Here is a 15,068-nt window from a genome sequence, read left to right on the forward strand (position 1 = left end):
TAACAGTTTTGAAGCTACAGACCAAACTAGAAACCACCAGAGGGCATTCCCTAAAACTTACTTCCTAGACTGAAGCACAGGTATAGATGAGACATACTGAGTGCATTACAGAAGCCTTCCTACTTTAGGTCATAGATTTGTTGAGCATAGATACACATGTTCAACCAGGAGTAGAATTGCTGGGTTTCTGGAGTATGTTTAAAAAGAAATTCTGGTGGTTCAGTGAACAGTAGTCTGGAATGAGAGAAACTAGGAAAGTGTGCATGTTATATAGAACAACAGAAATGACAGTTACAGAGACCTAACTTGAATACAGGAGAGACCATGGCCATCTGAGAAAATATTCAGGCAGAAAGACCAGCCATGAGATGGAGTCACCCTGCTACAAAAGTAGCACCAGGTTGGAATTGCTGACCTGGAGACCAGGAGTCTCCCAGAGGCCTGGCCACAAGAACCTTTTGACTTTTTCCAAAACAGTGAGACTCATAAAGGTGGGATGTGCCTTATATACAAGTAGATCCACTGGCTACAAAAAGGAAAGCAGGAAGAATTAGCACCCATGGTAGGGCATAGCAGTGGGGAAGAATGACACGGGTTACCAAGACACTGCTGAAGGAGGAACCTATGTGTTGATGGCTTAGGATGTAATGTTGGAGAAAGAGCAGAAGGAATGACCTCAATGTTTTTAGCAGCTTTACTGATTCATCTGCGTGCTCTCTCATACACAGAACAAAGAAGATATGCTTTTTACAAGCACCCAAATGCTGTGGGATAATGCTCTTATGCTCTCATTGTAGGAAGGCTGCTTTGTTTCCCAGCTGCCCAAACTTCCAAAATAACCACACAGAAACTATTATTTAAATCACTGCTTAGCCAATTACTTAAGTACATTGCTAGCTAGCTCTTATATCTAGAATTAACCCATCTCCATTATTTTATATTTTACCATGAGGCTTGTGGCCTACTGGCAAGGTTCTAGCATGTCTGTCTCTGGCAGTAGCTCCACGGCTTCTCCCTGATTCTGCCTCCTTCCTCCCCTAGTTTTCCCCACCTAGCTCTACTCTACCCTATCAGGCCAAGCCAGTTTTCTTTATTCATTAAACAATAGTATTCACAACATACAGAGGGGGAAATCCTACATCATGCTCTGTAAAGATTTGTCACTTGTACTGATTTAATAAAATGCTGATTGGTCAGTAAACAGGCAGGAAGTAGAAGAGGTCAACCAGACTAGGAGAGTTCTGGGAAGAGGAAAGGTTCAGTTTGTGGTCAACCGCCAGATGCAGAGGAAGAAAGATGACAATGCTTCACTTAAAAAAGAATGGCTGTGGCCGGGCGGTGGTGGCGCACGCCTTTAATCCCAGCACTCGGGAGGCAGAGGCAGGTGGATCTCTGTGAGTTCGAGGCCAGCCTGGTCTACAGAGCTAGTTCCAGGACAGGAACCAAAAGCTGCGGAGAAACCCTGTCTTGAAAAATCCAAAAAACAAAACAAAACAAAAGAATGGCTGTGGGACCAGGTGGAAGAAAAACTTCTGTCTATATCCAAAGAACAGTCATAACTACCATATACTAAAACATAATACTAGGGGCTGGAGAGATGGCTTAGTGGTTTAGAGCACTGGCTGATCTTCCAGAGGACCCAGGTTCAATTCCTGGCTCACAACTGTAACTTCAATTCCAAGAGATCTGCCACTATCTTCTGGCCTCTGTGGGTACCAGGTACATATGTTGTACACAGACATAAATGCAAGCCAAACAACCATACATATAAAATAATAAATAAATAAAAACACATTGAAAATCCTGGTTAACTAAAAAATACACTCTAAAGCCAAAATCTCTGGTCACATGCTATAAGATAAGATTTAAGCATAAAGATGATTGTGGAGCTAGAGTCTAACCATTTAGAAATTAAAGATGTTCCTATCTTTCTTCTTTCAACTCTCTCTCCACCATTCCTTCTTGTCTTACACTGTAGCCCAAGCTGACTGTGAACCCACAGCAATCTTCCTGCCTCAGTCTTCTAAGTGGTAGGATTTTTGGTGTATGTCACCATGTCCACCTGTGGAGGCAGATGCAGGAAGATCTCTGTGAGCTCAAGGCCAGTCTGGTCTACACAGAGAGATTCTGTATCAAAAAAAAAAAAAAGAAAGAAGAAGAGAAAATTATGGATTGTAGAGATATCTCAAGTGGTTAAAGTTCTTGCTATACAAGGATATGGACCAGAGTAAAGATCTTCAGAACCCATGAAATGCCAGGTAACCATGGTAACCCACCTTTAAAGGCGAAGATGGAGGATAATACAGAGCAAGCTAGCTAGTCAAACTATCTATATTGATGAGCTCTGGGTTCAACTCAGAGACTGCGTCAATGAACAAGGTGTTAAATGATTGATGAAGACTCCCAGTGTCAACCTTAAGCCTCCATATGCATGCATGTATATAAACAAGCACCACCCACATGCATATCAAACACACACACATTTATAAAAAAGAGCACATTATAGCTTACTCAAGAATCATGAAGATTTGATATAACTGACATTCAGGCAGATCCAATTTAGTACTATTTATAAAATATATCGGGTTAACTTATTTTTTTGGCATAAACTTTCACATGTTTCCAGGAAAGCAGTCCTCAAGACAACACAGACAGATAGTACATGGAAGGAAATGGACAGCTTAACTACATATATTAAGGTCCTAGTTAGGATACTTTTGCTGTGATAAAACACTTTGACCAAAAAGCAATTTAGGCAGAATATGGTTTATTTTGCTCACACTTCCAGGTAATAGTCCATCACTGAGGGAAGTCAGGGCAGGAACTCAAACAGGTAGGAACCTGTAGGCAGGAGCTGATGTAAAGGCCATGCAGGGGTGCTGCTTACTGGCTTGCTCATTGTGGCTTGGTTATCCTGCTTTCTTATACAACCCAGAACCATTAGCACAGGGACTGTGCCCTACGGGTCAACTGTTAATTAAGAAAATGCCCTACAGGTCTGCCCACAGTCTTACATTATGAACAATGCTTTTAATTATTCATTATGACTTTTATGAAAAACTAAACTTGCCCCATTAGGAAGGCAATGTCGTACTAAGGAAATCTAAGTCATTTTCATTTCTCTTTAAAAACATAGTACATCCCAATAAATTGTGATTAAGGCCAGCCTATGGCTAAGAAGAAAAACAAAATAAGATTTTAAAACCAAATCCTGATTGGTGCAGAGGCTCATGTCTGAATGTCAGCACTCAGTAAACTAAGGCAGAGGATGTTGTGGCTTTTTGTTTTGTTTTTTTTTTATTTTAAAGAATTTTAATCCAAACTTAATATAAACTATTTCAGTCCCTCTTAACATGTAAGACACTGACTCAAAATACTTTTATACCGTTTTTCAAGTATTGCACAATATAGGTACAAAATTAATATTTACAATTATATTTTCTTCCATAATATATAGCAAAAATCTTTAAACCTTTAACAGAAAATACATTTTTTTAAAAAGCAAATATTCATACATTTTAATTCCACCACTAAAGGAATATCCTGTACACAATTTCAGAATAGTTGATGTCTTTAAGATGGATATTTAACAATTTCAGTAAAAAAAATACAACATGAAGCTGCTGTCACAGATCACTGTAGTAAAAAGATAGAAATGCAATACCGTGTTGTAGAAACAATATATATATCCTCTGATATTTTACAAACTTTGTACTAAATTAAATTATACAATTAGAAAAGACCAATAAACCCACTTATTAGTGCCAATTTTTTATATAAAAAATCAGCCATGTCCTTGCTATATCTTAAATACTGTAAGAGTCAATATCTGAGAGTATACTTTAAAATATACAGTCAGTATAAAATAACTTTGTGCTTGGTTGTCAAATGAAAAATGATGCATGTTTTATTTTGTAACCAAGCTTGAATATATCCTTACTATAAGCTTTTCTTGAGGATGTTGTGTTTAAGGATTTCCTGGATGACACAGTGACAAACTCATGACAAATGCATTTTGCTTAGAAAAAATAAAAACAAAATTACAAACGTCAATCAACCAAAATCAATCAACAGTAAAACCAAACCACAGAACAAACAGCAAAATCAAACCATATTATGCTTTATTACTCAGAAGTCTCATTAGTTAATCTAGCAAAACGAATAAAAATTATAGATATTATAGTTACTAAAAATTTAAACTCAAGTTGAAAGGGAATACTATTATAATGTATATTCAAATTGTAAAGATTTCAACTTACATGTTTCGAAAGTAAAACTGTATGACACGGAACTTGACAGATCAAGCATTCATCCTTTTTACCTATCAAAGAAAAACAAATGTTTAATTACATTATACTGAATGTGTTGCGAAATGTGTGAACACAGACTTTGAGTTAGAATGCAGGATTATATAGTATCTAAATGTTTTTATGTTCTCATGTGATGAGGCTGTGGATTCGGTGAAACAATTTATACAATCATTTATTTTCCTGCTTTGTAAATTTGCTCCCCCGCCAACAGTGACCATAAGTGCTAACGATACTTAAATTAGATTTTACAGTGGTTTCCTTTTTCTATTCCCACATCCAGTGCACTTGTGTGTGTAGCACCAGTCTTTTTAAAATTTTCTTTTTAGGGCTGGGCATGATGACACATACTTTATATCCCAGCACTCAGGAGGCAGAGGCAGAGGCAGAAGGAGCTCTGTGAGATGCTGATCTACACAGTGAACTCCAGGATAACTAAGCCTACATAGATATCTAGTCTCAAAACAACCAAATAAAAACAAAAGCTCACAAAAAACTCAAAACTTTTTGAGACTGGGTCTTGCTAAGGTGTCCAGATAAGCTTTGAACTTCCAATCCTCTTGCTTTGCCCTCTCACCTAGATACAAGGCAAGCACTACCACTTGGTTTAGAGATTTTAATTTAAAGTTTTTAGCAATTTAAAATACAAATAACATCTTTAAACCTCTACAATACCTCTCAAGGTCACCATTATATCACCACTGTGTTCCTGCTACCTAAGAGCCAGTCTCAGCTGAAGCACAAAAAGTTTATATACCTGTCTACCTATCAGCATGTAACTAATTCGCCTGCTCAGACTCTAGTTCTTTGCTGAGCACCTAGGAGGATCCTGTCCTTATTTCACTATCCTCTTCTCTATGTATCTGACCTCCAAAGTACCCTATTAAAAACGCAGAATTGTCACAGGATTTTTTACAATTAGACTCCCTATGTTGAGCTACTTGTATATTCATTCTCTCTCTCTCTCTCTCTCTCTCTCTCTCTCTCTCTCTCTCTCACACACACACACACACACACAGAGTAGGGGTTGTTGAGGATGAACAAATATAAACATGTCAAGGTCAGAGGGCAACTTCCATGAGTCAGTTATATCCTACACTATGCTTTGAGGATTGGACTCAGTTAACCAAGTTTTACAGCAAAGTATGGTTAACTGCTGATGTATTTTGCCAGCCCTCCCTCTCTTCTTATAAAGGTATTCAAGTCACCTTTCCCCTCAGCATCTATCCTCCACAGCATGTTTCTGTTCTCTCTCTTACTATGTTTTATTTTACTATCTCAAGTAAAGCTGCACAGTAAACTATTACAGAATAGACTCACAAGCATTGTGCTGGGGACGAGAGATTGAGAGGGGGCAGAAAGAAAATCTCTTTCAGGTTAATGCCAAAGTGGCTGGTATTTAATATGTATTGTTTATAGGTCAACTAAAAGTAAATACTAAACTGTGAGAGGACCTGAATGAGCAATCAGCAAAAAGAAAAGAGACAATAAATGTATGAGAAGAAAATTTTGGCCATTCAGAAAAGATACACAAGTGAAGAGGGCACATCAAAGGGAGAATCTAGATGGGCATTGCCTCTCTGGAGAACCATTTGGCCTACTTTAATGTGCACATCCACATTTTAGCAGTTCTACCTCTAGGTGGAAAATTGTTTTTATAGCCAAATTTCATAAAACATAAATGTCTTTCAGTAGGCAATGAAATAACTTATGGTATAGTAACTGAGGATATTTACATCCTTAAAAATAAAACAGACTAATTGGTGTGTGTGTGTGTGTGTGTGTGTGTGTGTTATGCTTTGTTGTCATTGTTTGTTTTTTGTATTTATTGAGACATGGTTTCTCTGTGTAGCTCTGGCTATCCTAGAACTCTCTGTACATCATTTTGACCTAGAACTCAGGGCTCCACTTGTCTCTGACTCCCGAGTGCTGAGATTAAAGGCTTGCACCATCACTGCCTGGCTGAAACAGACTAATTTAAACAGTGAAGGCAATCTGTGCCCTAGTAAAGAATAAAAGCAATTTACTAAATAATATCTCCATCCATCCATCCATCCATCCATCCATCCATCCATCCATCCTCTGTCTATATCATTGTTTTTAAAATCCAAAATACCCTAGCCAACAAACTAGTTCAGCTTGTGTAAGAACACTTGCTACAAAGTGTAATCCACATGGTGGCAAGCTTGAAACAACTTGTACAGATAGTCCTTTGACATCCACCCCACAGTGTGATTGTAAAATTTCCAGCAAGGGCTGGAGAAATGACTCATCAGTTAATAACACTAGCCGCTCTTCTAGAGGACCTGAGTTCAATTCTCAGCATCCACATGGTGACTCACAATCTTCTGTAACTCCAGTCCCAGAAAGAGTCAATGTCCTTGCAGACACCAGGCATAAGCAAGATGCACAGACATACACATGCAGGCAAAACACCCATATATGTAAAAATAAGTAAAAATTAAAAAAGTCTGGGAGGATATGCACCAGATTTTAACAACAGTGTATGAACATGGATCACTAGAACTAGCTAGGTTAAGACTGTCTAGTACCCCCTATCCTTTTCCTCCAGCTTTGTGTGTGTGTGTGTGTGTGTGTGTGTGTGTGTGTGTCCTCAGGGTTGTTATAATTCTGACATGCAGTACTTGTGGTTCTTGGAAGAAAAATTTCAGGGTACTGAACCTATGTTGTCTTCATGATTCAAGAGTCAGAAGTTCCTTGATGTGTCCCTACCCAAGACTCTAAACTAGTCACCCATAACAGTGTTGGGGCATTGTAATTTGCAGTATCACGAAGGCACATATCCTTAGGTTATGTGCTAAACTGTTTTAACTTTATTTCAAATCACTGGTGACTTCCACCACTGACCCAGTAGATATTTTCAAATACTGATTCTTTGACTTCAGGGGAAAATCTAGGAATCAACACCTCTACTTCCTTCTTTACCTTTCTTCTGTTTCTATTTACCACCTATAAAACATACTTCCCAAGGTGGTAGTATTTTCCAATTGCCGAATCCTTTGGCACCAACTTCCATGTTACTGAATCACAATAAACATTCCTGACTCTTGAATTCCAGATATCCAACCAGGACTACCTCTTGTCTCCTCCCTAGCCAGCTCCCATAACATAGGGTCTAAGGCAGCAGTTCTCAACTTGTAGGTTGTGACCCCAAATAGGGGTCACCTAAGGCCATCAGAAAACATATTTACATTGATTCATAACAGTAACAAAATTACAGTTATGAAGTAGCAATGAACATAATTTTATATATGGTTGGGGGTCACCACAACTTCAACTGTATTAAAGTATTGAGTCTGAGCTTACCAGCTCTTCCCTCCATTCTGATGTCCAGCATCCAGCAAGAGTTCAGTTCCTTGCTTCCTTGAATTAAGTCTGTTCAGTTTACTGAGCATTTCCCAAACCCATTATTTCTCCTGATCCCAGGGCTACATCTTGTGCACACTGCTTCTCACAAGCCCCACTATACATCTGAATTTCTCTCATTACTACTTTTCACATCAGGCTTCCTCTTTAGAGCATAAACCAGAAATACAGGAATTCTACCCTTGGTTGCATACATGTACGTACAAACACATGAGCCAGAGTTTTCACAGTAACACCATCTGTCAGTTATCTGGAAACCACTCATGTTAGTTCAACTAATGAATAATTTGGAGTGTGACTACACAGCAGAGTTCCATGACTGTGGCACCTACGTGTACAATGCTGACACAAAATACTGTGTGTAAACTCCTAGATAAGGTAAGACTGGGAAATAAACTGAAGTTTCTGAGAATCCTCTGAGGGCTGGTGGTGTACCTGTTCCTTTACTTGCCAAGTTAAACATGTTGGTCACTTTGTGAAAACCCACTGCTTCTGCACCCTCCCCCGCCCACCTCCGTCACCGCAGTTTACTTCAACAACAAAAACATTCACATCTGACCAACTGACTGCTCCCTACTAGATGCCTAGGTAAGCAGCAGCTGGTTTTCTGCAGTTCCCGCTAGAGATCCCAGTGGGGGTTCGGTGGTCCTGGAGCTGCACAGGCCCCTGCCCCGCCCAGTGAGAGGAAACCCAGCGACCCTGGCCTGTTTCAGCGGACCTTTGCGGAGGCAAGAGTCGCAGTACACGTGCCCGCAGCTGGTCAGGCTGAAGGACGACTTCCTATGCGGCGGCTGGAAACAGAGATTACAGAACACCCAGCTGGCCATGACCGGAGACCCACGTGAGGCCCACGCGACACCCGCGCGTGGTCAGTGAGGCCGCCGAGGTAGGACGCACTTCTCAGTGCCCTGGCGCAGACTAGCTTTGCGCCTGCGCTCATACCGGCGCATGCGTACTAGCACGTGGCCTCCCGCCCAAACCCACACGGAGCCAACCGTGGAGCGGACGCAGGCTTCCTGAGGTAGCCAGTACCCAGAGCACCGAAGTAAAGAAAGGCCGCTTGCTTGGTGGTGGAAGGAAGCCTGTCGGGGCAGGGACATTGTTTTCTGGTACACCATGAGGAAGTGGGTAAAACTGGATGTCTAGAGAGACTGGGTGGCTCAGGCCGTAGGGTGATCTAGGTCCAGGGACATCTTTACGTCCTATAATGGAGAGGAGGGAAAAGGAGGAAAACCAAAGAGAACCTTAGTGCCCTAGCAGGGTTGGAGGAAAGGACTACCAGGAGGTTGGGGGATGGAGTTATGAATCAGGCTAGCAGGGCTATAAGTACCGAGGGAGCGATGGTTGGGAGAGATTGCACTGGGCCATCAGAAAGAAGTATATCAGCGCAGGACAGAGATCCCTGTTTGCCGTCAACATCTCTACAAGAAAGGGATTAATTTAGGGAAGATAATTTTATCTTTGAAATAATAGATGGTGAAAGGGCTAATTTCTGTTGATATTAAAATTATTTCAAAATTAAAAACTTATTTTTTAAGAACGTTTTTTAACAGTTGTGTTTCTTACATAATTCTGGATGCCTTTCCTTTCTACTTCATAAGTCTGCAAGGATTGTTAGAGGCCTTACGAGAAAGGTCTTGGGCTATTTATGTGTATGGAGAAAAGTTTACTGTATTTCAAGGAATTAGGAAAAAGTAAAGATGGAAAAAGATGCGTTTGATCTGTACAGAACTGTATTTGTTTTATCAAGTCCTTAAAATATAGCTGGTTCAAATTATGCTGTTAGCATAATGTAGAACCCAGGTTTACAAACTTAGTATGAACAAAATGTTGTAAAATATCCTTTTGCACATTAAAACTAATATTGTTTCTTTGTGTTATACTGTCATGTTTGTGAGATAAGGTCTCTGTGGTGGTTTGAATAAGAATGGGTCCCATAGGCTCATGTATTTGAATGCTTAATCATCAGGGAGTGGTGCTACTGGAGAAGGAGGATAGGATTAGCAAGTGTGTTACTAGGAGTGGCGTTGAGGTTTTAAAAGTCCATGCCAGACCCAATGTCTTCGCTCTCTGCCTACTGATCAGGATGTAGCTCTTAGCTACTGTTTCAGTACCTGCCTACATTCCACCATGCTTCCCACCATAATTTACTAAACCTTTGAACCTATAAGCAACTCCCAATTAAATGCTTCCTTTCATAAGAGTTTCCTTATTCATGGTGTCTCTTCACAGCAATAGAACAGTAAGACAGTCTCCTTTTGCTGCCAGGCTGGCTGGTCTCTACTTAGGGTTTCTAAGGATCCTCCTGTCTCAGCCTCCTTAAGAGGTAGCACTAGAGGCCCATGCAGGACACAAGGAAAAAGACTGTCAAATCTTACCAAGACAGGTAAGATGGTTCTAAAAAAATTTCCTGCCTCTGAGAATGATCTTCAGTTACACTAGGCCTTAGCCAAAGTTGGTTGCTTCAACATTACAAATGAGACTTTGGGTGATTGCTCATGTAGCTAATTGTCTCCATCATATATTGCTTGCTTTGGAAGCTGCTTGATTGCACTTCCTGCCTGCTCAAGTAATATTATCTCCCTCTCAGGCCTTCGATGGGGTTGAAGATTAGATAATCGTAGCTATATTCCTCTTATGATTTAGCCAAGCTTATTTCTGATATAAGATTTAGACTCTTTGGAATAGAATGTTTATTAAAACATTTGTCATGTATTCCTTGCTTAATATTGCTCATGTTTGTAAATTACGCATAATATCTGTTCCTATTATATATAGTTTTGTTTTGGGTTTGGATGGCTCTTGTTTAGACAAAAGGGAGAGATGATGGGGAAAGCCTTGTTAACCAATCATCCATAAGAGGTGGGTCTTTTCCTAGTCTATTTGGATGCACAGCTTCCTAGGCCTGGATGTAGGGGTGAGGGCCTTGGACTTCCCACAGGGCAGGATTCCCTGCCCTCTCTCAAGCAGGGAGGGGGAGGGAGAAGGATGAGTGGGGGAATGGGAGGGGAATGGGAGGAGGGGAGGAAGTGTATATTTTTGAATGGAAAAATAAAAAAAAGAGGTGGGTCTTAGTTTTAAGGTGTGGTTTTTCTGGGACTCAGGTAAAAAGATGTGCACCTGTGTGTGTGTGCTCTCTGCTCCTTTTCCCCACAGGACATTGCTGTGATTGGATTTCTCATTTCCTGTTTCATGAGTTTTTCTCCTTATAATAAATAAAATATAATTGTTTTATCCATAGCTAGCCTGGTTATTTATACAGATAATAATACCTAGGATTGAGAGTTTCAGCAATTTATTATTTTCTATTTTCCATCCTTATTTTTTAGGTGTATTAAAATTATCTACTCCTAAGGAAAAATATGGTTAATAAACATGAAAAATATTCAACCTCACAAGTAATTAAAAATTTAAGCCATAGCAAAACATCCCTTGTTTTTTTTTTAGTCATATTCCTGTTTTTATGAATGGGAATATGCCCTGTGCCATTATATGTTGTAAATCTTTTTTTTTATTTTTATTTTTTTTTAAATTTATTTATTTATTAAGGATTTCTGCCTCGTCCCCACAACCGCTTCCCATTTCCCTCCCCCTCCCCGGATCAAGTCCCCCTCCCTCATCTGCTCGAAGAGCAATCAGGGTTCCCTGACCTGTGGGAAGCCCAAGGACTGCCCACCTCTATCCAGGTCTCGTAAGGTGAGCATTCAAACTGCCTAGGCTCCCACAAAGCCAGTACGTGCAGTAGGATCAAAAACCCACTGCAATTGTTCTTGAATTCTCAGTATTCCTCATTGTCCGCTATGTTCAGCTAGTCCGGATTTATCCCATGCTTTTTCAGACCTAGGCCAGCTGGCCTTGGTGAGATCCCAATAGAACATCCCCATTGTCTTAGTGTGTGGGTGCACCCCTCGTGGTCCTGAGTTCCTTGCTCGTGCTCCGTCTCCTTCTGCTCCTGATTTGGACCTTGAGATTGCTGTCCGGTGCTCCCGTGTGGGTCTCTGTCTCTGTCTCCTTTCATCGCCTGATGAAGGTTAATATTCCTGAGGATGCCTATGTGTTTGTCTTTGGATTCACCTTATTTAGCTTCTCTAGGAACATGAATTATAAGCTCAATGTCCTTTATTTATGGCTAGAAACCAAATATGAGTGAGTACATCCCATGTTCCTCTTTTTGGGTCTGGCTTACCTCACTCAGGATAGTGTTTTCTATTTCCATCCATTTGTATGCAAAACTCAAGAAATCCTTGTTTTTTACTGCTGAGTAATACTCTAATATGTATATATTCCATACTTTCTTCATCCATTCTTCCGTTGAAGGGCATCTAGGTTGTTTCCAGGTTCTGGCTATTACAAACAATGCTGCCATGAACATAGTTGAGCATATACTTTTGTTGTATGGTAGGGCCTCTCTTGGGTATATTCCCAAGAGTGGTATTGCTGGATCCAGGGGTAGGTTGATCCTGAATTTCCTGAGAAACCAAAACACTGCTTTCCAGAGTGGTTGCACAAGTTTGCATTCCCACCAGCAATGGGTGAGTGTACCCCTTTCTCCACAACCTCTCCAGCAAAGGCTATCATTGGTGTTTTTTATTTTAGCCATTCTGACAGGTGTAAGGTGGTATCTTAAAGTTGTCTTGATTTGCATTTCCCTGATCGCTAAGGAAGTTGAGCATGACCTTAAGTGTCTTTTGGCCATTTGAAGTTCTTCTGTTGAGAATTCTCTGTTCAGATCAGTGCCCCATTTTATAATTGGGTTGATTAGCCTTTTACGGTCTAGTTTCTTGAGTTCTTTATATATTTTGGAGATCAAACCTTTGTCAGTTGCAGGGTTGGTGAAGATCTTCTCCCAGTCAGTGGGTTGTCTTTTTGTCTTAGTGACAGTGTCCTTTGCTTTACAGAAGCTTCTCAGCCTCAGGAAGTCCCATTTATTCAATGATGCCCTTAGTGTCTGTGCTGCTGGGGTTATACATAGGAAGTGGTCTCCTGTGCCCATGTGCTGTAGAGTACTTCCCACTTTCTCTTCTATCAGGTTCAGTGTGTTCGGACTGATATTGAGGTCTTTAATCCATTTGGATTTGAGTTTTGTGCATGGTGATAGATATGGATCTATTTTCATTCTTCTACAGATTGACATCCAGTTTTGCCAGCACCATTTGTTGAAGATGCTCTCTTTTTTCCATTGTATACTTTTAGCTCCTTTATCGAAGATCATAGGTTTGTGGGTTAATGTCAGGGTCTTCTATTTGATTCCATTGGTCGACTTCTCTGTTTTTATGCCAATACCAAGCTGTTTTTAATACTGTAGCTCTGTAATAGAGTTTGAAGTCAGGGATGGTAATGCCTCCAGACAATCCTTTATTGTATAAGATTGTTTTGGCTATCCTGGGTTTTTTGTTTTTCCATATAAAGTTGATTATTGTCTTCTCCAGATCTGTGAAGAATTTTGATGGGATTTTGATGGGGATTGCATTGAATCTATAGATTGCTTTTGGTAGAATTGCCATTTTTACTATGTTGATCCTCCCAATCCAAGAGCAAGGGAGGTCTTTCCATTTTCTGGTGTCTTCTTCAATTTCTTTCTTCAAAGACTTATAGTTCTTGTCAAGTAGATCTTTCACTTCCTTGGTCAGGGTTACCCCAAGGTATTTTATGCTATTTGTGGCGATCGTGAAAGGTGATGCTTCTTTGATTTCCCTCTCTGCTTCCTTATCCTTAGTGTATAGGAAGGCAACTGATTTTTTGGAGTTGATCTTGTATCCTGCCACATTACTAAAGCTGTTTATCAGCTGTAGGAGTTCTTTGGTAGAATTTTTGGGGTCGCTTATGTACACTATCATATCATCTGCAAATAACGAAAGCTTAACTTCTTCCTTTCCAATACGAATCCCCTTGATCTCCTTATGTTGTCTTATTGCTATTGCTAGAATTTCAAGCACTATATTGAAGAGGTATGGAGAGAGTGGACATCCTTGTCATGTTCCTGATTTTAGTGGGATGGCTTTGAGTTTTTCTCCGTTTAATTTAATGTTAGCTGTTGGCTTGCTGTGAAAGCTCTAGAAAAAAAAAGAAGCAGACGCGCCCAGGAGAAGTAGAAGACTGGAAATAATAAAACTGAGGGCTGAAATCAACAAAATAGAAATACAGAAAACAGTCCAAAGAATCAATGAAACAAAAAGCTGGTTCTTGGAGAAAATCAACAAGATCGACAAACCCCTATCCAAACTAATTAAACGACAGAGAGAGAACACGCAAATAAATAAGATCAGAAATGAAAAGGGGGACATAACCACAGACACAGAGGAAATTCAGAGAATCATTAGATCTTACTACAAAAGCCTGTATGCCACAAAACTGGAAAATATAAAAGAAATGGACATTTTTTAAAATAAGTATCATATGCCAAAGCTAAACCAAGACCAGGTGAATGATCTAAATAGACCGGTTTCTCGCGAAGAATTAGAAATGGTTATCAAAAATCTCCCTTCGAAAAAAAGCCCAGGACCAGATGGTTTCAATGCAGAATTCTACCAAAACTTCCAAGAAGAACTAATACCTATACTCCTTAATGTATTTCACAATATAGAATCAGAAGAGTCATTGCCAAATTCCTTTTATGAAGCTACAGTTACCCTGATACCAAAACCACAAAAAGACCCAACCAAGAAAGAGAATTACAGACCGATCTCACTCATGAACATCGACGCAAAAATTTTCAATAAAATACTGGCAAACCGAATCCAAGAACACATAAGAAAAATTATCCATTATGATCAAGTAGGCTTCATCCCAGAGATGCAGGGCTGGTTCAACATACGCAAATCTATCAATGTAATCCACCATATAAATAAACTGATAGAAAAAAAACATATGATCATTTCACTAGATGCTGAAAAAGCATTCGACAAAATTCAACACCCCTTTATGATAAAGGTCTTGGAGAGAATAGGGATACAAGGGTCCTACCTAAATATATTAAAACATCCCTTGTTTATTGTCAGATTGGGAAAGGTTTTAAAATTTTGGGGTAATGTGGAGAAATAAATATTCTTGAAACTGTTAAAAGGACTGGGAAACTGTTTTGTTGTATCAGTTAAACAATGTGTGTTAAAACTTAGAAAATGTATATCTCCCTATAGAAAAGTATTCTATGAACATGTGTGTGCAAGTACACAAAGTTACATAAAATAATATTTACTGTGCTACTTGTGGTAACAAGATTATTGCTTTGAAATAAAGAATAAATCAAGTTAGGAACAAAATGTAACAGTAAAAGAAACTAAGAAACAGGTATATATACTAATGATGTTCATGCATTTGCTGGTGTATGTATGTGCCGTACTATCCCAGGATGACCTCAAAGTCTTAATTCATCTA

The 15,068-nt window shown here is 39.6% G+C and overlaps 1 protein-coding gene across 1 annotated transcript in view; it reads right to left on the reverse strand.

The window, feature by feature from the left end:
* The window catches only part of Rnf212 (ring finger protein 212), a 40,569-nt gene extending 32,048 nt beyond the window's left edge, over nucleotides 1-8,521 (reverse strand). The window contains exons 1-2 of the mRNA XM_041632244.1: nucleotides 8,413-8,521; nucleotides 4,260-4,321 (exon numbers count right to left, since the gene is read on the reverse strand). Of these exons, the coding sequence (XP_041488178.1) occupies nucleotides 4,260-4,321; nucleotides 8,413-8,521 (171 nt within the window). The remainder of the gene's footprint in view (nucleotides 1-4,259; nucleotides 4,322-8,412) is intronic.
* Nucleotides 8,522-15,068: the final 6,547 nt, after the last annotated feature.

Source organism: Microtus oregoni, unplaced genomic scaffold (assembly GCF_018167655.1).
Source record: "Microtus oregoni isolate MIOR12 unplaced genomic scaffold, Mior012 000040F_ref0000088, whole genome shotgun sequence".
Taxonomy (NCBI): Eukaryota; Metazoa; Chordata; class Mammalia; order Rodentia; family Cricetidae; genus Microtus; species Microtus oregoni.